Raw genomic sequence first — 21132 nt, forward strand, 5'->3', positions numbered from 1 at the left:
TGTAGCCGAGTGATTTGTCTGGAGTTTGAAGGCAAAATCCCCCAGCCCAGCTGCTCCCCCGTCTTTCAGGATCTCTCCTGACTTCCAAAAAATGACGAGCAAGATCCATCGCCACCCACCAGAGTTTTAAAGTTTCCTCCAGAGGTCAAGAAAATGTCCAGACGAATAAAATTACGTCAGGCGTCCAGGATGTGACACAACCTTAACAAAGTCATTTGAAATCATTTGACAGTAAATTTCCCCGTGAGTTCCTAGCCTGGGGCACGGAGAATCCTCTCCTCTCCTCTCCTCCCTGGATGAGCTTCTTGCCGACCATCCAGATTGCAGCGCGCTGAGTACGCGCGGGGTCTTGATGCGGCCTGATGGCCTCCTAAAGGCGATTCGGGAGCCTGGCAGAGCCCCCGCAGCTGAGTCGGCTTCCGTCAAGAGCTTGACATTGAATGTATCGTGTCATGCAGATGGTACCTCAGAGGAGTGAGAGCTGCCATTTACAGCACTGATGACAACAACTGCCGAGATCAGTGGGATCTTAAGATTGCTTTAATATGACTGGCACCTAGCAATTTAGCTCACATTGTTTGTGACAGGGTGTCACTCTTGCACTTGTCTGGGGATGAATGATAGAGGGTTCTAAAGCATGGAGCTTCCTCTTTTGGAGGAAATTAAACCGCTGTATGTACTGATGCAGAGAATTAGAAGCCTGCCGCAGCAGGGTGTATTAAGAGAGAGCTTTGCAAAAGCCTGGTAAAAAGTTTAGTCTGTCTCGTATGGGCGATGACCATCAAAATTACCCCATCACCCCCCGGGTCCCTGTAAAGACGCCGTCAGCATGCGGCATTTCTAAGCGCTTTAGATTGCCTTGTCGTGATCACCCGGTGCCATCTTAGCTTTGTGGTTTTCTTCAGGTTAGTCAATATACATTTGCAATGTGCAGCTACCGGGAGAAAAAAGCTGAACCCCAAGAGCTGCTGCAGCTCGACGGATACACTGTGGATTACACCGACCCGCAGCCAGGTACGGGGGCCCACAGCTTGGTGCTGTGCCCGCAGGTGCTCGTGCTCACCACGCTGTATACGGCTCCCAAAAGGGAGTCCTCTTGCTCTCCCTACTTGCAGCTGAACTGTGATCAGCATTATTATAAATATGTTTGTGTTTATACTGATCATTAGCCGTGCATGACTTTACTATAAATAGATCTAAGGAGTTGAGTTAGGAAGAGGAAAAGACTCATCTCGTCTGGGGAGCCTAAGTGAATTAGACACTTAAATCCCAAGGAAATCTGATGGTCAACTGAATGCTTAAACTGAGTGGTGATCCTGACCTGTACCTTCAGATTATATACCCTAAATGAAAGGTTAGCAGCTATGCCTGTTTTTATTGTAGAAAATATATATGAGACCAAAGCAGCATTTTTGCCTGCCCCATTTTCTCTCTGACGGATGTGAGCGAGTGGAAGAGGCAGGGACAGAAAACCCCCTGGTCTGTGGAGGGACCTGTTAAGTGGTGAGGCCCTTCTTCAAGTGGAGGAGCACCACATTCCTTTTATTTCAGTGAAGCAACATACTGAGCGTGGTGATCCTCACCATGCCCTGGAAAATGGGATCCCCAGAGGAGATGTTTGTCAAGACCTTGATTCCAGGTTAATTCTCATGGTAGGGAGATGGGAAGATGGGTGCTGAATCAGGGCAAAGACAGAAATAAGCACGTCACCCAAGCACCTTTTATGCAGCGTGAGCACTGATGCACTCAGTCTAATGGGAAACCTTCCACCACATCCCCCCAAAATCCATTTTTAATGGGGCTCCAGCGGTGCCACTTGCGTGGGACCTGCCCAGATGGGGCTGTAGTTGAGAGAAGCAATTAATCTGAGTGTGTTAGGGCGTGTTTTAGTAATTGTGGTGCAGGGTGCTGTGTGGGCACCTGGCAGGCTGTCTTGCAGGTGTGTTTGGTGCAGGGGAGGGGACTGAGCTCAGCCAGGAGCCAGAGGCAGCATGGGGCTGGCTGAGGGGACGCCCAGGGTGGTGGTGGGGTGGGAAGCCAGGGGAGATCCCCTGGCTGGCCTCCAAGTCTGTGAAACTCCACTGTTGCTTCCTCTTCCTGCCAGGTTTGGAGGGCGGCAGAGCATTCTTCAATGCAGTGAAGGAAGGAGACACGGTGATTTTTGCAAGTGATGATGAGCAGGACCGTATCCTGTGGGTCCAAGCCATGTACCGAGCCACCGGCCAGTCTCACAAACCTGTGCCACCTACACAAGTGCAAAAGCTAAATGCTAAAGGAGGAAATGTACCCCAGCTAGACGCCCCAATCTCTCAATTTTGTAAGTAAATAAGTTCTCCTAGAGAGCAGAAGTCTTTGATGGAAAGATTTTCTGCACTGATGTAAATCAATATTCGCACACATGTTTCTGACTCCAAAATCTTTTTCATTATCATTAAGCTGCTTTTTTTACATCAGTGGACCCAGAAGCAGTTAACCTGTGTGTTTAGCACAACCAAACCCAAGAAACAAAATTCCTTGGGGAAACTGTCAATGAGTATTTTAAAGTGCAATACTTGATGGAGGAGAGACTGGGATCTGAGAGCCTGAGACCCAGCTTCTTTTCTGCAGACACACAGTTTTACCCCCACACAATAAACTGCACACCCAGATCAGAGCGATTCATTAGTGCCATTAGCTGTCTATCAAATACATCACGTGCTCAGAACTACAGGTGCAAATCTTGCAAGTATGAAATGCACACACAAAAAGAGGTCTCCTGTTGAATATTCAACTGTAGGAAAACATATGGTATTTTTAACAGGTTGCTTTGCAGGCCAGTTAGATGTGAATTTAAAGCAATCATCTTTTAAGTCGTAGCTATGCAGCATGTCCTGTGCAGTTATACCCAGTTTGCTTAATTTGAAATTTAGGGAAATTTCTTTTGTCTTGAAAATATAATTTGATTATAAACCAGATGAATGCCTCCTCACTCGTTTTTCTTGAAGGTCTCGATTGCACTTCTGGAGCCCCTTTGTTATGTAACATGCAGTAGTCCTTTCTAGTTTCAACAAAATTTAAGAATTAGTGTCATTAAATATAAGTAAAATAAAGGAAAGTGGTAAATACTAGCAAATTCTTCTAATTAAGTCAGATTTTAACATTTAAAATATCCGTAAAGCTGTTATGGAGTATTTTGTTGTAAGGAACTCAAAAAATCTGCCCCTTGCTTATCAGTATCATTTGACCATCTTTTATATTGGTTTAACTTCTTCATGTCAGTATTTATAGAAAGTAACAATGCAAGACATGCAGCTGTACAATCAGTGCTACAGCAGAAAACCTCTGCTTGCTGCTCTTTTTTTTTCTTTTTTTTTTTTTTTTGTGTCCTCCACATGCCTGCGTATTTTGGACTCTTCTACCTTGCATTGCTGCTGCTGTTAGTGAGGACGCAGCATGGTGTAGTGTAAACCCATAGTGAGTGTTTTCATTTCAGTGACCCTCATCCTCTTCATCCCAGTCAGGTCACTGACTTTGGGGGTGCAAAGTGTAAAGGATTGGGGTCAGGAAGGACGGATGCCTCTCAGAAAGCCAAAATCAGAGGAAGGATTTGAGCTCTAGCACGTGGGAAGTTTACTGGCTGTGATTAGCCTCTGGACCTGGCTGGCTTGTGCTGACCTGAGAGCACTCCCAGGGTTTGTATGTCCCCCTGCCCAGGTTCTTGGATGTAGCAGGCACATGTTCTTCTACAGCTGATTTTTTACAAGCTAAAAGCCTTCAAAGTGTAGCGAGGGAGGGTGGCAGAGGGATGCTGCTTGTGGCTCCCTCTCCCAGTAAGCGATGCTGAAGGATGCCCCTAGCTGCGTGGTTGGTGCAAAGAGGATGCGCTCCTGCTCGTCCCAGTGTGATCCCTGTGGATTAGGATGAAGGCAGCAAGAGAACATCAAACTGGGGAAGCACCAGTCTTCCAAGACCTCCAGTCTTCTCCCATCCCTGCAGACATGAGACCTGGAGAATTTTTCTGCTGTGTAAATTACTGAGGTTTACAGAGTTTTCACTTTGCCAGACAGATATGTAGGGTCAGGTGAAGGATCCCTTCCCCAGAAATACCGTAGTTGCCTGGCAGCAGCTGCAGCAAAGTCTGCCAAGAGTTTGGGGAGGGAAAGGGGATACCTGGGGCTGTGGACCTTCAAGTGCTTTGTCCACATGCACAGCCGAGCGCTCTGTGCATGGGGAGAGCTGAATGCCCCTGCTTAGGTTACCTGGGATGAAGGAGGGGCAGCTGGCTTGTCCTAGTCCTTGCCAGGGAGCAGCGAAGTCAGTGACTGAGCCCAGAGGTCCTCTCTGTATCTAACCACAGCCAGCACATCCACTGGAGACTTGTGTGCTGGTGGTCCTGCGGACTGTATCAGCCTGACTGTGCTCAGAGCTAGAGAAATGCCACAGGTTTGACCTTGTTTTTTCCATCTCACTCGCCTGCCAGGAGGCAGGGGTCCTTCATCCTCACTTCTGGCGAAAACAGCCGAGATTTCACCCCTGGTCCCCTCAGGGCATCTGAGGGGCTCAGGATCTGAACTCAGTTTCTCTTACTTGTTCTCATGCCAATACCAGCTCCAAATCTGGATCATTTGGCTTCTTTTATGCCACCACTCTCTTTCCATCCACAATGTGTTTTCCCCATAATCTGGGTGGCTTCAGGCTCCCCTTTTTGCTGCAAGCACTGAGAAACCCTCTTGATTATGTTGTGCCAAAGCCTGGAAGGGGGAAACGAGTTGGGTTATTAGTCTGATGATGACTTGCTACTTCAACATCCTCTGGGCTGCTGTGTTTTGTCCCCGGTCTTCCTTCCTCCTCCTCCCTTGGATCTAAATCCCTCTGACAGCTCTTTGTGAATAGGACCTTCATCCTACAAGAGGATGAGGGCAGTATGTCAAGGTACACCTTCATCTCAACAGCAAAGGCTACTCATTTTTCATGTTTCAATGTTTTGCAATGAGTGTTGCCACATACAAAGTCATTGGGTGCAGCAGTTAAATACTCAGAAGCAGAAGTGAGTCATGCATGCCACACACAATGGCCTGTCAGGAGTCTTAAATACACAAATACACATCTCTGCTCCTTCAGTCTTGAAATTCAAACATATCAAGTATTGCATTTTTAAAAGGGTCTTGGTTTGTTATTGGGTTTTTTGGTTTGGTTTGGTTTTTTGGTTTGGTTTGGTTTTTTTGCCTGCAGAAAGGTAAGGACTTTTGCAAGACATTTTATTCTTGTACATTTATCTTTATACTTGTCATATTTTTTGCGCTTATTAGAGGCTATGGTGAATGAGGATGTGCAAAGAAGTAAACGTTAAACCGTTTGACCAGTAACTGTTGTTATAGCTTTCATATCGTAGCAGTCCGAGATGGCACATGCGCGTGCATGCGCTTGCAGAGAAAATCCAGCCCTCCGCTCCTGTGATGGAGCTGTCTGTTAAGCAGGAACTTGAGAAGAACGTATTTTGCCGTTGGGGAAACTTGGGAGAAATAGTGAATTCGTTTGGTTCCCACCTCTTTTGACTTAGAAAACACGAACTTCGAGCAGCACTCCAATTCTCATCTGCAGTTCAATGGCAGCGCTTGACTTGGAAGTAAACAGACAGCTCCAAACCAGAGTGGAGTTTATTTTGTTTGCAATTTAAGTACTAAAAAAAAAAAAAATAGATCCTGCTATTCATTAATTTTTGTATGACTCTACAATTCCTTTTATGTGGGTGAACAATACCTGTTAGAGTGAAAAGTTTTGCTTTTTTTGTTTTGCTACAATTTAAAAGAAAAACTCCATTCACGCAAAGCTGTGCTTTTCTCCAATGTTCGCATTATAAAAGAAAAAACCCAAAACTGTTCTTGTTTACTGTTGAAATCATGCACAGTATTATAGTCAATAATGCTGCCAATACGTACTACACCTTTTGGCAATATTTAAGCTTCATAAAAGTGGTCACTTGTCTGAAAGCACCAATCTTTGTTTGTTCTGTGTTAGTGATGCATCAAACAAAATTCCCAGACATGCTCAAGGTTCTTTTTTTTTTTTTTCTTTGAAACCCTTTTCTTTTTAACATGAAAGATTGGTCTGTACTTGTTTTACGTATCACTTGTGGTTATATTTCATTTTTTAATGTCTGTTTATATTTAATGACTGTTAATCACACCATATACAAAGAGTTGGTTGTTTTGAGAATTTGTAATGATTTGTTCCCCCATGATAAGTAGCGAGGTTTATTGAGCTGCTTAAGAAATGTTCAGCTGTATGTGGTTTTTTTGTTTGGTTGGTTTGATTTTCTTTTAGTTTCTTTTTCATTCTTTGCTTGAACCCAAATATTTAGCTGCTAGGTTAGGGCTCCTGTCTGCTTTCCTGAGCCTTGTTGCTAGTCTTTATGTTATTCTGGTTTGTTCCTTCTTACCCTGCTAACTTCTAGCTGGACTCAAGGGTAAGTGCTTCCCTGTAGCTAGCACAGCTCAGATAATCAGACTAGATTATCTGACATATGCAATGTGCTTTTTTTCTCTTAAATCTTTCTCATGTTTAGATTTTGTAGTACAAACTTTCCATGTTATTTTCCTGAATTGAGGTTTGAAATGTAAGTTTCCATACTGAAATTAGGATGCATGTGATGTTTGCATAATTGCCTTCTCTCCCTGGCTTTCACATTGGCATCAAGTGATCCTCTTAGTAAAGCCAATCATTAACATTTCTATTTTTCATTCCAAGATGTAAATATTAATTAACATCACAATAAAACTGTAAATAATACCTTCTTTTGTTTCATGGAATTTACATCTAGTTGACTGCTTCCTGCCTGAAAACAGATCATTTTGCACTCTGGCAATATCCTTTCTCTCCGTGCTGATGATTAGCTTGGTGCAGTGCACCAGTGTGCGGGGCTAACGGTGAACACCTCAAAGCATAGAAAGGCAGGGCAGGAGACCCCGAGAGACCTAGACGAGGTGCAGGACTCCACAGAAGCCCTCAAAAAACTCCTCCACACATGCCTTGTGAAAACAAGCCTGAGTCATCAAGGTTGGATAGTGCCCTCTCCTGTAAACACGGTAGGGGAAGATTTCGGCATCAAGCAGCAGCTCTCCGGGTCACCCCGGGTCTGGAGATGCTGACCCACTCCGACTGAAATACATTGGTCACAGAGGGGTGCTGCTCTTCCCCCCAAATATCATAAATTAATGTTTTAGCGTTGATCTCAAATCAAAGCAATGCTTGCCAAAGAATAAGCCAGGGGAATTTTTATTTTACCTTTTCCCACTGGAATACGTACTTTGAAAAAGCCCAAACTTGTGCTGTAAAAGAGCTTCTCCTTAGTCTTTGTTCAGTCTTAAATACACCCAGTACAAATCCTTCCTTGTCGTTAAAAGCTGCTTCTCTAATACCTGGCGAGTGCCTGATTTCCTTAGGAGGGGATAGCATCAGTGGGTCATGAGAGCTGGCAAATATGTATCCGGAGTATCTGAATGCAATTATGAGAAGGAACAGGCGGTGTCATCCCTCCTGGCCATCAAACAAGACTCCTTTTTTTCTTCTTCCTTCTTTTGTTTCTTTTTTTCTTCTTTTTTTTTTTTCTGTGTGTGAGTATGTGCGCGTGTGTATAAATATACCCCTGGGTAGCAGGCAGAATTCCTTCTCAGCAGACACTTTCTTTTTTCTTTCTTTATTTTGTTTTCTAAATGTTTGGATTTCAAAGAGGATTCTTATCAGACTTTACCACCAAAAAAAAAAAAAGTTTAATTTGATGGAAATACAGATTTTTGCCACTTTGAAAGAAAGAAAGAAAGAGTGAACGAATGAATGAATTTGGGTCTGGCAACATTACATGTATTTGCACTACAATGCATTGCTATCCTATTAGATTATTAGTTTTGTGCTTTAATTGCTTTATTTTTTTTAGATAGTTAGAGATATCATGAGAACGCTGCTATGTCTTCTGTATTGTCAACTTGCAGATGCTTCATTGCAGGAATGCAGAATTAAAACGTTAATTCAGTTCTCACATAACTTGCATGAATTTAATACTAGCCTGTAAATCACTTCTACGTGCTTTAAGAAGCATGGGATTTATGAAATACAAATTCACACATTTCCACGGTCATTCAATTCAAAATAATTTAAAATAGTTACAAAAATGCTGTGAAACAATGTTTTATATTATAAATAGCTGTTCTAAAATTGTGTTTTTAACTCACCACACAAGGAATTATGTAAGTGCATACTACAAATTCTTATTCATTTAACTACCAAACATTAGATAACTTAGATTTCAATTCAGTGCCTAGCATGTCTGGTGATTTACAGGAGCGCTCATAATCGTTTATTAAAATTGTAACTCGAGCAGAAAAGAATTTGTTTGCAGCAGGAGAAAATCCATAAAACACAGGAATAAACAGCCAATTAAATTTAAAGCTGTCCTCTAACGTGGAATAATATGAAGAAAAAAAAAAAAAAAGAGCTCTTAGCTATCCAGCTGAGAGCCGAGTTCAGCCTGCTGCGGCGGCCGCAGCTCGTAGCGGGGAGGAGGTTTGCAGACCCCCGGACACACACACAGACACACACACATCACTTTTCAGGGGTGGCGGTGCCGTAGTGCACGGCGAGGAGGGGACTTGGTAAGTCACCAGCCGGCATTGCCAGCAGCTCGCTCACAATCAACAGCCTGGCATTTTAAATCCCGGTAAGGGGTTTTTTTTCCCCTCCAGAACACCGGTGTTTGCCAGTAAAGCCTCTCGCTCCACACGGCCGAACAAAACGAGGTTTCTGGGTGCTTCCCCTGGGTGTTTCTTTAACGAGTCGCAGCCCAAGCGTGTCCGTTAGCTCTGCTTAAGCAGCGAGAGCAGGAGGGGACCCCTTGGCGCAGGCGGCCGAGCCCGCGGCAGGTCGCGGTGGGCACGCCGTCGCCCGCCGCCGCGGTGCATTGCCGGCCAGCACCGCACAGGCTGGAAAACTTCTCCCACTTTGCCCGGCCAGGCCAGCAAAGAGTTTTCTAGAAATATCTGTAAATGAATAGCTGCCATCAATCATTGTCATTCCTTTATTTCATGTCTCCTGATGAGGTTGACTAGTGTCATTGTTTGTTACTGTCCAAACCACATCTTCATTCTTGTAATGTCAAGCAGATATGACAAGCACACATTTTCCAGATGAGTAAGATACAAAGTCACCTTTTAATTTACAGTTGTTTGGTATTTTTTTGTTTGTTGGGTTTTTTTGATAAGCAAACGTGTCGTAAAATTTACTGGATGTTCAGTTGCCTTTGGTACTAAAACAAAGTCACTCATTAAGGAAAAGAAATAAATCCAGAGTAAGAAATTCTTACAATAAAATGGCTACCTAAAGCCTTTTATAACAAGAATTCTTTTATGGAGCTTGTCCCCCGCTATTAACTTCACCACTCTCAGAGCAAAATCTGCCAAAATTATTGCTGGAGCAAAAGAAATGCAGAGGGCAGGGAAATACATTTTAAAAAAAAAAAAAAAAGAAAAAAAAAAGAATGAGAGATTTGACTGTTTTGTCCCTTCCTTTTTAAATAACAGTTAGATAGTGAGAAATACAGCCCTCAGAGGACCAAATGGTGGGACAGTCCTTTGGTTTTCATTATTGTTGTTGTTGTTGAAATCTTTGTTCCCAACACTGGCAGATTTTTAAAAGACTGATTTCAAACACTTGTAGGGAGTGTGTGTGTGACAGGGGGCTGGTTAATGGAGTCAGTATAAAATGCAAAATGGATAAAAATGAACAAAATTAACCTGGCAGTATTAAAAAAAGACTGTAATGTAGATGACCAAGAGTAATATAAAAGGCCAGAGTCTGCAGTTTTCCAGAAGAAAGGTTCCTGGAGTCTGTGCTACCCATTTCCCTCTGCTGGCAGCCTCCCTTCCGAGACCACCATCGAACACCTTTCAGCTGCAGTTGTGTGCAGCTTGTCTAAATATGTAAGATAACTTTTGTGGGCCCGCAGCAGCATTTTGTCTGGGGCCCCAAACAAAGAAGCACCAGCAAGCTTGGCACGGCACCTTGGGAAGGGATTGTAAATTACTGGAGCATCATATAACTTTCTTTCTTTGGCTTCTACTTTCTTTTTAGCCAGAATAACAGAGTAGGGTCAAAAAAGCAAACGTATTTGACTGAAATAATCAATTTAAAGTACTTACAAATCAGCTGTACAGTTTGGGTGTGAATATTAGCCATTCTCATTTTGTACTTTGTTTAAAATCTCATTCAAACTGTACAAGCCATTTTGAAAGACATAACACTTATTTCATATGCAGTTGTTGGCATCACTTTAAATCACGGATCAGCTGTCTGGAGCGGAGTAATAATATATTTAGATCTATCCTTTTCTTTTTGTATTGCTGAAGAAGTTTAATGCTTTCGATATAATTTGATTCCTAAATGTCATTTTTAAAAGCGAGTCCATTTGAAAAGTCAAAATGCAGAAATAAATTGCAAGTTGCAAGGGGTGTTCATTTTCTAATTGAGGGAAGGTGGGTTTACTGTAGGATTGTCCTTTTTAAGCTGCCTCCTAGTAATTCTTAAGAATTTTAAGCATCTGGCCCTGAGCAGATATTCCATTTAAGAGAAACACATGTGTGTATTACCATTCCCCAAAGACATCTCCAGTTCACACCACACCAGCTTTATCCCCTGGGTGGGCAGCGTGCACCCACCCAGCCCCACAGCTCTGCTGATGCAAAATGGTTTGACCGTGCAAGAACTGCGGCACTGGGGTGCTGCAGGGAGAGCTGCGGCTGGTCATCTTCCTTTCTGTGGCAGAAAACCACGTTTTAAACCACCGACAGAGCAGAAGTCATGTGGCTCATACTGGTTTGGTCACTTGAGCTCATGTAGTGCCATGTCTGATGCCTCTCTCTTCGGGTGGTTGTTCTGAAGTGGGGAGATTTGGGGCAAATGGGCTTTCGAGCAGGCACCCAACAGGATGCTCAGTAAGATGTGTCTTCAACGTGATTAATGAAAGTAAAATTGCCCCTGATTATGGACAGTCGTGAAGGCCATTTAATCACTGTGTCTGTTTTCACGCTTGGCAGGGAACTGTCTGTGCCCCTGCCTTAGGCAGGGAGATTTTAAAAAGCCCAGGACAGCTCCATGGAAGCCAGCAGAGCTTCAGTCGGTTCACACCAACCGAAGGTCTGCTCTGTGCCCACCTTGCTCAGGGAAAAGCTTATTAGTCTGGAGTAAAAAATAATAATTTCAAACATGCTTTCTAGCACATATGCTCAAAAAAGTTCACCAGCTAAAGGGCTAGAGGACTCTTCAAATTTCCAGCTGATTTACTCAGCTCTCAGACCCTCGTTGGCTGAGCAGGAGGATTGACAGTGTATCAGGGCTCCTAATTGAAAAATAATAAAATCTCTGAGCGAAGCTGGCAAATGAAGGCCTCCAGCCAATTTGTCAGCTTGCAGTCAACTCTGAGGAGCCGGGCAGAGCAGCAAGCCATTAAAAATAGTCTGATAATATCTGTTAAAACATTTTGCGGACACTAGGGATGGAATCGAAAACAGCATAGACAAACTCTTTGGGAGTGAATGCAATCAAATCGATCTTGGCCCAAAGGGACAGGGACGACGGGGCAGAAAGCTGTCAAAACAGACAGGAGCCGGCCTATGCCATGAGCCCCAGGGCTGGGTGGGCTTCGCATCCCTTGCCTAAGGATGCTGGAGAGGTGCCGTGGAGGTGATGCGCTCATCGGGGAGGTTGTCCCCGTCCCCCGAGCCAGCCCTCGGCACCGTCAGTGGCTTCTGTCCCTGTGCTGAATGCACGGAGCCACCGGCGGAGGCAGAGGGGGGGGATTTGGGACTGGGGAGGGGGCCAGGGGGGAGGCAGCAGGACCCGGTGCACTGAGCAAAACAGGGGAGAAGACCCTCAAAAATTAACCAGCTGTAGGAAAAAAAACTGTGTTTATTCAGCAGGGTTTTAGTGGGGAAAATTGCCAGCTACTGCTGAATTAAGTATTGCTAGCAGCTAATTGAAATGTAACATGTTTTAATTTGTCTGATTTCTTTCCAGTGGGTGATGTTATTTATATAGTTTGTATATAGCTAACGACAGACTATACAGAAAATGTAAAGATTGCTTCCAATGATCAGTAATATCTGAGAGCACAGACATGAACAAGGCATTTAGGAAGACATGCCATCCTTCACAGCTTAATATTAAATAGTAATACATATATAAAAGAATGATGTCTCATTATCATTTAAAGCTCTTTTTATTATTTTTTCTAATTAAGGATTTTCAGTTTTTCTGGTAAAGAGGGATTTTGTTTTAAAACAAATACAATTACCATATACTACTATTGCTGAAAACTGCATTTTTGTGTCCTTTCAGCCACATTGTTTCAAGGCCACCCAGTTCCCCTAGGAGGCTATAAACAGGGGAAGGATTTAAATCCTGTTTCCTTTGTCGAGGATTTGGCAAGAACCCATATAGTAGGAAGCTGAGCACGGACAAAACCAAGTGAAAGGTGTCCTTTAATTCCCCAGCCGCTGGTAGAACAAAGCCTGCTCCCAGCGGGGTCCCGGCTGGCCGCACCCAGGCCGGCTTGGCGGCTTCATTTCAACTGCTGAATTCGATGTATTTTTAGTTAACCATGTTGAGATTAATTAATTAGCCCCTAGGAGTTAGTGCCCGTAAACGTCACCCAAAGCAGAGAAGTGTGAATACGTTGAGGCTGTTAATTCACCCAAAAATGGCAGCTCGTAATCCAGGCAGAGGAAATTCAGTCCCTCCATCGGGATGACTGACAGCTCTGCCACACTATCGGGTTACTGCCTCAGTGACAACAAACTACATATCAATTTAACTTCTTAGCGATGCTTAAAAGAGCATCTTTTTATTTCGGTGAGGTAGCATTTAAACTTGCTATTAGGAAAAAAATTGCCGTGGGGAGACAAACATTGGCATTTGGATAAAGAACAACATAACTGGTCTGGTACCTAGAAAACCCAGTAAACGTAGAGAAAAATGCTACAGCTCTAACTTCTTTAGAATGGCAGAATCTATTGTAATGAACCACAACTACCTAAATAGGACCTAATTTACTTATGTGAGCCAAAATTCTGTTAACTCATTGTAAGATACAGAGTAAGTTCTTGGGTTTGTGTTCTGGTTTTAAGAACAGAATAAATGCACTATAATGAGCAGTTGACAAGATGTTAATTCTAAAATCTTTTGCCTAAATGCAATAAGATAGTCCATAACTGATGCAAGTTGACAATTGGAGGTGAAAAGTGTACTGTATAGCCTGCAAAGAGAAACGTTAATAGCAATGTAGGGAAGAGGAGATATTTAGCTTTCATGCTTCATACTGTATATTTTTTTCTGTTGTATTTGTCAACTAAAATGTCTTATATCTCTCTAAATGGTGTCTTTCTCTATATGTATAAATGAACAGATGCAGATAGAGCTCAAAAGCATGGCATGGATGAATTTATCTCTTCCAATCCCTGTAACTTTGACCACGCTTCACTCTTTGAGATGGTTCAGCGCCTCACTTTGGACCACAGACTTAATGATTCCTATTCTTGTCTGGCAAGTATATTCTTTGGTCTCTAGTGATATAAACGTCAAGCAGCAAAGTCAAAGCTAGTGCGAGTGGGGGCTAATCCCCCTGTTGCTGGAAGATTGACTTCTGTTTACACCAGGTTTGAATTTGGCCCAGAGGTGTTTTCTTTTGAGAGTCTACCTGCAGTAAACTGACTGCTGTTCTTCTCCAATTGCACTGTCTTTATCATTTCTGTTTGCAATGCTTAAAATGTTTCTTCCTGCAAAGACAAACTCCAGTGTGGGGATGTGAAGTAGAGGCAGTGTTTTGCAGCCTCCCACACTGCCTTCCAGAGTCTTCTGGATGAAAGAACAGGGGAAAGATGACTTCCCATGTCAATGGAGTCCCACCAAGAATATCTGTGTCCCATCTGTGTGTCTCTTTATGAGCAGGGGTCCCAAGAAGGTAACAGGTGGGACTAGGTGGATAACTGTGGTGATGCTGCAGTCTGTCCATGCTCATGTAGTCGCATGCCCATCCTGATTATTCTCATGACCACAGGTTGCAGCACTCAGCCCACTGCTGTGTAACGTGGTCTATAGGACAGTGGCACTGAGATGCTCCAGGATAGCTCGTAGCCTTTGGCTGGGGTGCGGTGCTTGGGGACTCTTAGCAGTTATGAGGGTTTAAATGACAAATAACCTTTAACAGTACAACTTGAACAATTAATTTTTAGCAGTCTCAGTGAGGAGGATGAAGAGGCTCTTAGTTTTTGAGAAAACAACAGGACAAAGCCTTTCTAGAGGGGCCTGAAATAGGGGTTCTGTCCCAAACATAACATGGGACAAATCCTGACCTGCTGCCCTCCTAATGTTGCACAGAAACCTCCACATTGGGGTGTCATCATGGCCTTCTTCAGCAGACGGACCACCCTGTGCTGATAGCATTAATCTTTTGCCAACTGCGCAGTCCGTGGAGCTGGGGCTCTTGAGTGGCTTGCTGTTAAAAGTAGCAACCTGGCAACACAACTGAGCAGTTGGCAGTGAGGCTGTCAGTCTCAAATCCTGTCACCCTCCACCGTGGTGTTCCTCTCACCTGCTCTGCTCCTTGCACCATATGCAAGGACTGGTCTCCTCAGAAAGGCTGGGATCCAGTAAATGCCATTAGCAGTAGTGAGTTGTCACCTTCCTGATGAGAGGCAGGGCTAGGAGGAATGGTTGTGGACATCCCCTGAGGTAAGGATGGGGTGAGGGAAGGCTACAGCATGCACTTTACTTGCAGATACCCAAAAGGTACAAGTAGGCTTGGTGGGAGCGTTGTCAGACCTGCAGCAGGTTTCTCACCGGTTCCATCAAGGTCTTTGCTCTGGCAGGCAGTGAATTTGGCATGCAGCTTTTGCTCCCCACGCATGGCTCACCCTAGGAAGACCATCCCCATCCATGCATGTCTGACAGGTTGGCTTGCAGCTGGTTTGTCTCTGTGTAGTCTCGGGCCTGGTGAGAGAGCTGTGGCCATTGAATTAAATTCATGGAGAGGTGCAAGGCTATCACTGAAAATGATTAATAATATTTCTCTTCAAGAAACTCACCAGCCACACTTCTGCTTGGTATTGGGATATTTAGACCCTTGCTAGAAGCTACTGGAGTGGTGGAGCTCCCCTCAGCACCAAGACTTGTGCCTCTTTGGAGCAAAGCATCACCAATTTAACCATCTTCTTTCAAATCACCCATTGCAGAGTGTTATAAAGAAGAGAATAACGGGCTGTGTTCATCTACGCTTGGATTTCACATGCTTCTTTACTTGTTTTAATACGGTTTTGTCCTGATCATGGCGTAAAAAACCAGATTGACCTCAAAATTTGAGTTCAACTGCAAAGAGCTCCCATTGCTCTTGGTACATCTGTGGGACGTTGGTGATACCACTGCGCTGGCTTGCCTGGAGGAGCTGCGAGCCCGTGGTAAGCCTGCTCTGTCCGCTCTATGTGCCGCTGGGCAATTGTTATTCTCCCTACAGGACGTTCCCATGCAAGGTCCCACAGAGTTTTGCCTCATCACTCCTCTTCTTGTTTTCAAACATGGACATGGAGGTGCCAAGGAAGACTTACCCAGACACAGTGGCTTACCCTGACACAGAGGATAACTCGTCGTCGCTTCCTTTCCGTGGAACCAGGTTAAACAACGTTATTGTGAGCCCACTTGCTGGCTAAGCCAGGCATCCCTATGAAAACAAACAGGCTGGCTGACTAATCTCAGCTGTGGTAGGAGTGATGTTTGCTGGCAGAGAGCACTGTGCTGGGGAAGGGGAAGAGCGTTGTCTGCAGAGCTTGCTGAGGGCTCCTGCCTATGGTTCAAACTGGTAGCACAGTCACATTCAAGCTCTTCCTGGGCTTTTGGGAAGAGTATGCAGCTCTTCCCGCTTAGTACGGACCCCACACATGCATGAGTCTTCATTCCTTTCTGCTTGGACATGTGTGTCTCTGAGACTGCCCTTCAGCTCCTCCCAAGACTTCCCAACCCACTGCCAACATTCGGCTCATGCAGCCGGGTCCCTGCTGGAGCTGTTTTTCTCATGGTGTGTCAGCATTCATGGGATTCGTGTAATACAGCACGGCATGTACCGAGGAAAGGTGGTCTTCCAGAGTGCCCAGCCTAGCCAAGATGATGTGAAGGACTCAGGTTAAAAATTCAATGAAGCAAGCCACCAAAATCTTGTGGTTTTCCTACTGTGAATAGGAAAATTCAGCTACTGAAAAGGGAAAATTTTCCATCAAAAATTCTGGTTTTCAGAAAAGCTGCATTTGCCATTAAAAAAAAATTGCCAGCGTTCACCAACCCTGACTAAGCCTTGCTTTACTCACCTCCAAAGCTCCCGTTGCAACCCCTGCTGGTGCTTGGGACATGCGTCCCCTTCTTGGTGCAGTTCGGCTTGTTGAACACGGTCAGGCGAGCTCCCTGTGCTCTGCGGCCTTCCTCCATTGTCCCCTCCAGGTTTCCTCATGCCATTGGAGACCATCTGGGAGACCACACTGAGCTACACCTAGCTGCGCTGGGGAGAGACACCCGGTGTGTCATCACTATCAGCTGCCTTTGCCAGACTGGCTGGTTGTCAGCTGGTTGTGCCAGGCAAATCTTAAAGAGCCAGGATCTGCCTGAAGATGTGGGGGATTTGTCTGAGTACCGCCTTTCATCAAACCTTAGATTTTTCTGAGGCTGTGGGGAGCAGCATTTACTGCTCCTTTGGAGCCCCGTTCAGCAGCAGGTTTTTTTACTTCCTAACTCTGCCATGCAAAGGAGACCACCTGGTCCTCCTGGGCTCTGGATCTCTCCACCCATAGTCTGCCTGTCTGTGCTCTTATGAGGTATGAGGCTCATCACTGAACCTCTGAGCTTCTGCTCGCGCTTCCCCTCACTGAGCTGTGGCAGCGATCTTAAGTGTTTACCCCCATTCCTTCTGTTCACCTGAGGACCAGCACTTCTCAGATCACAGCGCAGGGGAGCAACGTGGGGTGCTCTGGATGGCTGGGTCCAGCCTCCTGCTTCCTTTGCCAAAAACTCTGGGCTTGATACTTGGCTCCAGTGAAATTAGTGCCAGCCTTCCCTTAGATGTCAGTAGGGCCAAGTTTTCACCCCGTAGGGTGGACTGAATCCTTTGCATGTATTAGGTGGATATAACAATTTCAACTGCATTTCTGCCCCGGTAACCAAATGCACACGTCTTTCTATCACAGAGGAATCACAGCATTTCTATATTTTACCACGTCTGATCGCCAAACAGTTGTGTGAAGAGAGGCAAGGTGAAGAGACGGTCCAAGGATTTTACAAACAGGCAACGTAAAGAAATCCAGGATCGAGCATAATACCACCAACCAGAAAGCAAACAAAAATACTGTTAAAAGCAGTGAAGGCAAATATACCCCTCCCAAAAAATAGCCTTCCAGAGTGCCGTCCCATCTGCATTGTTCTGTGTCTTCATTTTGAAATGTGCACTTCTAGTGATCCCAGCACTGTAGCTACTCCCTATATCTATCATTTTCCCCTCATTATTTTAATTCTTTTCTCAATCTGTTTTGGAGTTGGCCCAATAAGGATGAGCAAATCCTTCTCTATGTCTTTGAGCTCTTAATTGATATTTCTTCAACTCTTTTCAAAGCAGCTATTTTGGCATCTAGAAAAGATTTGGTGTCATCTGAGTGGTAGAAAATATATTTTAATCTTTCACAGCAGTGTTGTTTCTAAGATGTAGCATTTGGGGTAACAGATGGGGTGGCAAAGAAGTTGCCTATAGGGGCAGTGCTCTGCCTCAACTACTCTCCCGCCCGCTGCAGGAACTTTTCAATTAAACGATGAAAGATTTTGCAGCTTGATGCATTCCAGAGCTGCGTCTTAGCAATTGTTTAGCACCCAAATTTCCATGTAAATATTGACAGTTTTGCAGCATTTTGAAAAGCAATCTACAAGAATATTCTTGTTCTCGCTCGCGCCTTTGCTGAAGGCAGAGGCACGCTCCACTTCGGCTGTCCTGGGACATTCACCGGAGCCATCCCCTTGTGGGGCAGGGCGTCCTCCTCGTGAGCCCGGACATTGCACCAAAAGCTGTGTGTCACCAGGCCCTCAGGACTGACAGACAGAAATAGTCTGAGGCTTCTGGATGTGTAAAGAAACCCTGCTCGTGAGCAGAGCTTCCCTTTGCTTCGATGCCGAGGAGGTGGGCGATGGCAGAGCTCGTCGGCAGCAGTACGCAATAAAGACGATGGGAAATGTCCCTTTCTGATACTGCGGAGCTGCCTTCCTCCGTCTGCAGGACGTTCCTACCTGCCAGATGGAAGAGGAGTCATTATTCAGTGTAATCCTCCATGCTCTCCCCCAGATCAGTCGTCTTGCTCCTGGCCGAATGTACAGTCCCATCCCCGAAATGAGATTACTGTTTCACACTCTCTAAATAACCAAACCTTTGTCATCTCTTAAAGGTGTAAGTCTTTTTTTAATTTTTTTTTTTTCTTTTTTTGCTAGGCACCGAAATGAACTGGCCTAACTTTTCAGCTTTTTAAATGATATTTCTCTTTAATGGTAGAATAATACGTTTTTGTTAACAGTTGCACTGAGTATATGCTGTGTTTGGGTGATAATATACAGACTGTTGTTTAAGAGTGACCTCTCTCCTTTTTCCTTAACATAGCCTTAGGTTTGTATTTCTTTTATTAGAACAGTTGACCACTACACCTCCAAATACATAGTCTTTGTATATAATAACTTATATTTAAAATCAAGTCTTTTTATTTCTAAACAGGGCTGGTTTAGTCCTGGCCAGGTCTTTGTGCTAGATGAGTATTGTGCACGTAATGGAGTGAGAGGCTGTCACAGACATCTCTGCTACCTCAGAGATTTGCTAGAGCGCGCAGAAAACGGAGCTATGATTGACCCCACCTTACTTCACTACAGCTTTGCCTTTTGTGCATCACATGTTCATGGCAACAGGTAAGGAATTCTTCTTGGCTAGCAGCTCCCTGCCAGCAAGGGATGACTTTGTCAAATATAGGTTTCCTTGGATAATGCACAACAGTCCCCAATTTGTTTTCACAGTGGATGTTTGGCAGCAGCGCTTCTAGTGGCATAGTCTGTTTGTTTGTTTGTTTCGTTGCTTGTTTAATGTAAGCAATAAAAATGCACGTAGAGGATCCAGAAATAAGAGGTTTTAACTTTCTTACCCAGGCACCTGCTAGGTGCAGGTCTGGACAAGATAGGGTTGAAGTACACGTGGCTGTCATGGGTTGAGTAAATAGAAGTAAACGATACACTGTGCTGATTTAATTGCTGCACGAGAGGAGCTGACAAGTTGCAGCAGTGAAATTTTCAGCAGTATCAAACTTCAGTGTTCAGAAGGGCTTTAAGCCCTCGGGCACCCATGTCTCATTTAAAGTCTGTGTGACGTCAGTTCGGAAATTGCTTAGACATAACTGAAAATTTTATCTTGATGCTGTTGCAAAGCAATTTTGATTTCAGAAGTAGCCCATTCCTTTCTCTCACACATGGCAAACCTTTGATGGGAGGAACTGGAGCTGTGCTTTTTCCTTTTCTGTTTATTTTGTTGACAGCTGTAGCATCTATCGCAGCTTCTTTTTCTGCTTTTTTTCTGTTAAATTTTATTATGTACTTTGAGGTATTGCTCTCTATCCTGCACATGCTGCTGAAGAAAGGAATGTTATAAAATAATCACGTGTTTTCATAAACCCTCTGTTAAATACCATCCCAAATTATGACACGCATTGCCCAGGTTTCACATTGCAAGGCTGCCGCTTGCTTTTGCAGTTACTTTCATACATCTTGTCATGGAAACCGAGTTTTTGCTTCCTTAGTTTCCTTTTTAGTTCTGACTTTCTTTTGCTCGTTCATTCCTTCTTTGCCAATTGTTATTTGGTTTCAGTTGTTTCCTTTCAGTTTAGTTTCCTTTTGTTTTATTTTGAGGTTTTTCATGCTTTCTTCTTGTTTCTTTCACTTTTGCTGCTGGCCTTGCCCCCTGCATTTCAATCACTCCCCAAAGCCAACACATGGCAGAATTACTTGGTGGGTCACAGCCAAGTGCAGAAGGCGAGGGGGGCAAAGTGTCTCATGCCCCTGCCGCTGAAGTGGAGACAAAAAAGGATTCCAAAAAGGAGTCCAAAAAAAGGAAAGATTCCAAACCTCAGCCGAATCCAGAGCCAAAAAGGTAAGCGAAAGCGCGCAGTGCACAGAAGTGTGTTGTAGAGAGCACCGGGCTCCTCGGTCACTGAGCACACTGGGCAGTTGGTGTCCCCGCGGCTCAGAGAGACCCGCTGCAGCACCGGCGTTTGGGTCTGACACTCTCCTGGGAGTTGGATGGTATTTGGGCCAGGGCCTTGAGCTTTTTAGACATGTGTTTAGGAGATGGCTCACACAGCATGTAGGGGATGGGACCAGGCAGGTGAAACTGGCTGCCCACATCACCCCTCTTCCATAGGCAGGGCTCATCCCTGCGGGAGGCTGTTGTGGGGACAGGACCTGGTTCAAAGCCCAGTTGGCCCATAACAGAGAGGAGGTCGGATCCCAGTCACAGCTACCCCATGTACGTCTTCACATGGTCCAGCGTAGCCAGAGCTGGAGCCTCCTCTTCATCAAGGGTCCAGCATAGCCAGAGCTGGAGCCTCCTCTTCATCAGGGTCGGTCGCAGGAGATATCTGACAGTACTGGCCAAGGTGACACCCCGCCATTCCCTCTCCATGGGGCTGGAGAGCTGTGGGCTCAGGAAAATGTCATGCTTTAGAACTCATGTGCTGTGCAGACCCCGGTGCCATGCCTGTTCAGCTGCCCAGGGCTGCGTGTGGCTGCTGCACCGTGCTGGGAGACTGCTGGGCACTGCCAAAGGGGCAACTCAGCCACGGACGGGCTATTTGAGTAATTCATTTAACATATTCCAAGAAAGGCATGAGGTGTTTTGCTATGACTTAGCTGTCTTTAGCTAATGGTTGACTTCACATCAGAAGGCTGAGGGTTCATACTGCTTCTTGGTCGCTGCCATCTCTCTGTTGCCTGGGGATGACCGGAGCTCTTGCTGGAGCTGCAAGGCTGCAGCACTGCGCTTTCTCACCGAGGGCAGGCTCT

The 21132-nt window shown here is 44.9% G+C and overlaps 1 protein-coding gene across 12 annotated transcripts in view; it reads left to right on the forward strand.

Moving 5' to 3' along the window:
• The window catches only part of CADPS (calcium dependent secretion activator), a 220195-nt gene that overhangs the window by 119477 nt on the left and 79586 nt on the right, over positions 1-21132 (forward strand). For 8 of the 12 annotated variants that reach the window (XM_086470042.1, XM_086470041.1, XM_086470049.1 and 5 more), the window contains exons 10-13: positions 906-1014; positions 2105-2317; positions 13430-13566; positions 18806-18993. In XM_086470042.1, the coding sequence (XP_086326168.1) occupies positions 906-1014; positions 2105-2317; positions 13430-13566; positions 18806-18993 (647 nt within the window). Of the gene's footprint in view, positions 1-905; positions 1015-2104; positions 2318-6433; positions 6446-13429; positions 13567-18805; positions 18994-20056; positions 20222-21132 lie in introns of all 12 variants that reach the window. The other 4 variants (XM_086470043.1, XM_086470046.1, XM_086470045.1 and 1 more) reach the window with 3 other exon arrangements.

This window comes from Leptosomus discolor, chromosome 9 (genome assembly GCF_034619465.1).
Source record: "Leptosomus discolor isolate bLepDis1 chromosome 9, bLepDis1.hap2, whole genome shotgun sequence".
Classification (NCBI taxonomy): domain Eukaryota; kingdom Metazoa; phylum Chordata; class Aves; order Leptosomiformes; family Leptosomidae; genus Leptosomus; species Leptosomus discolor.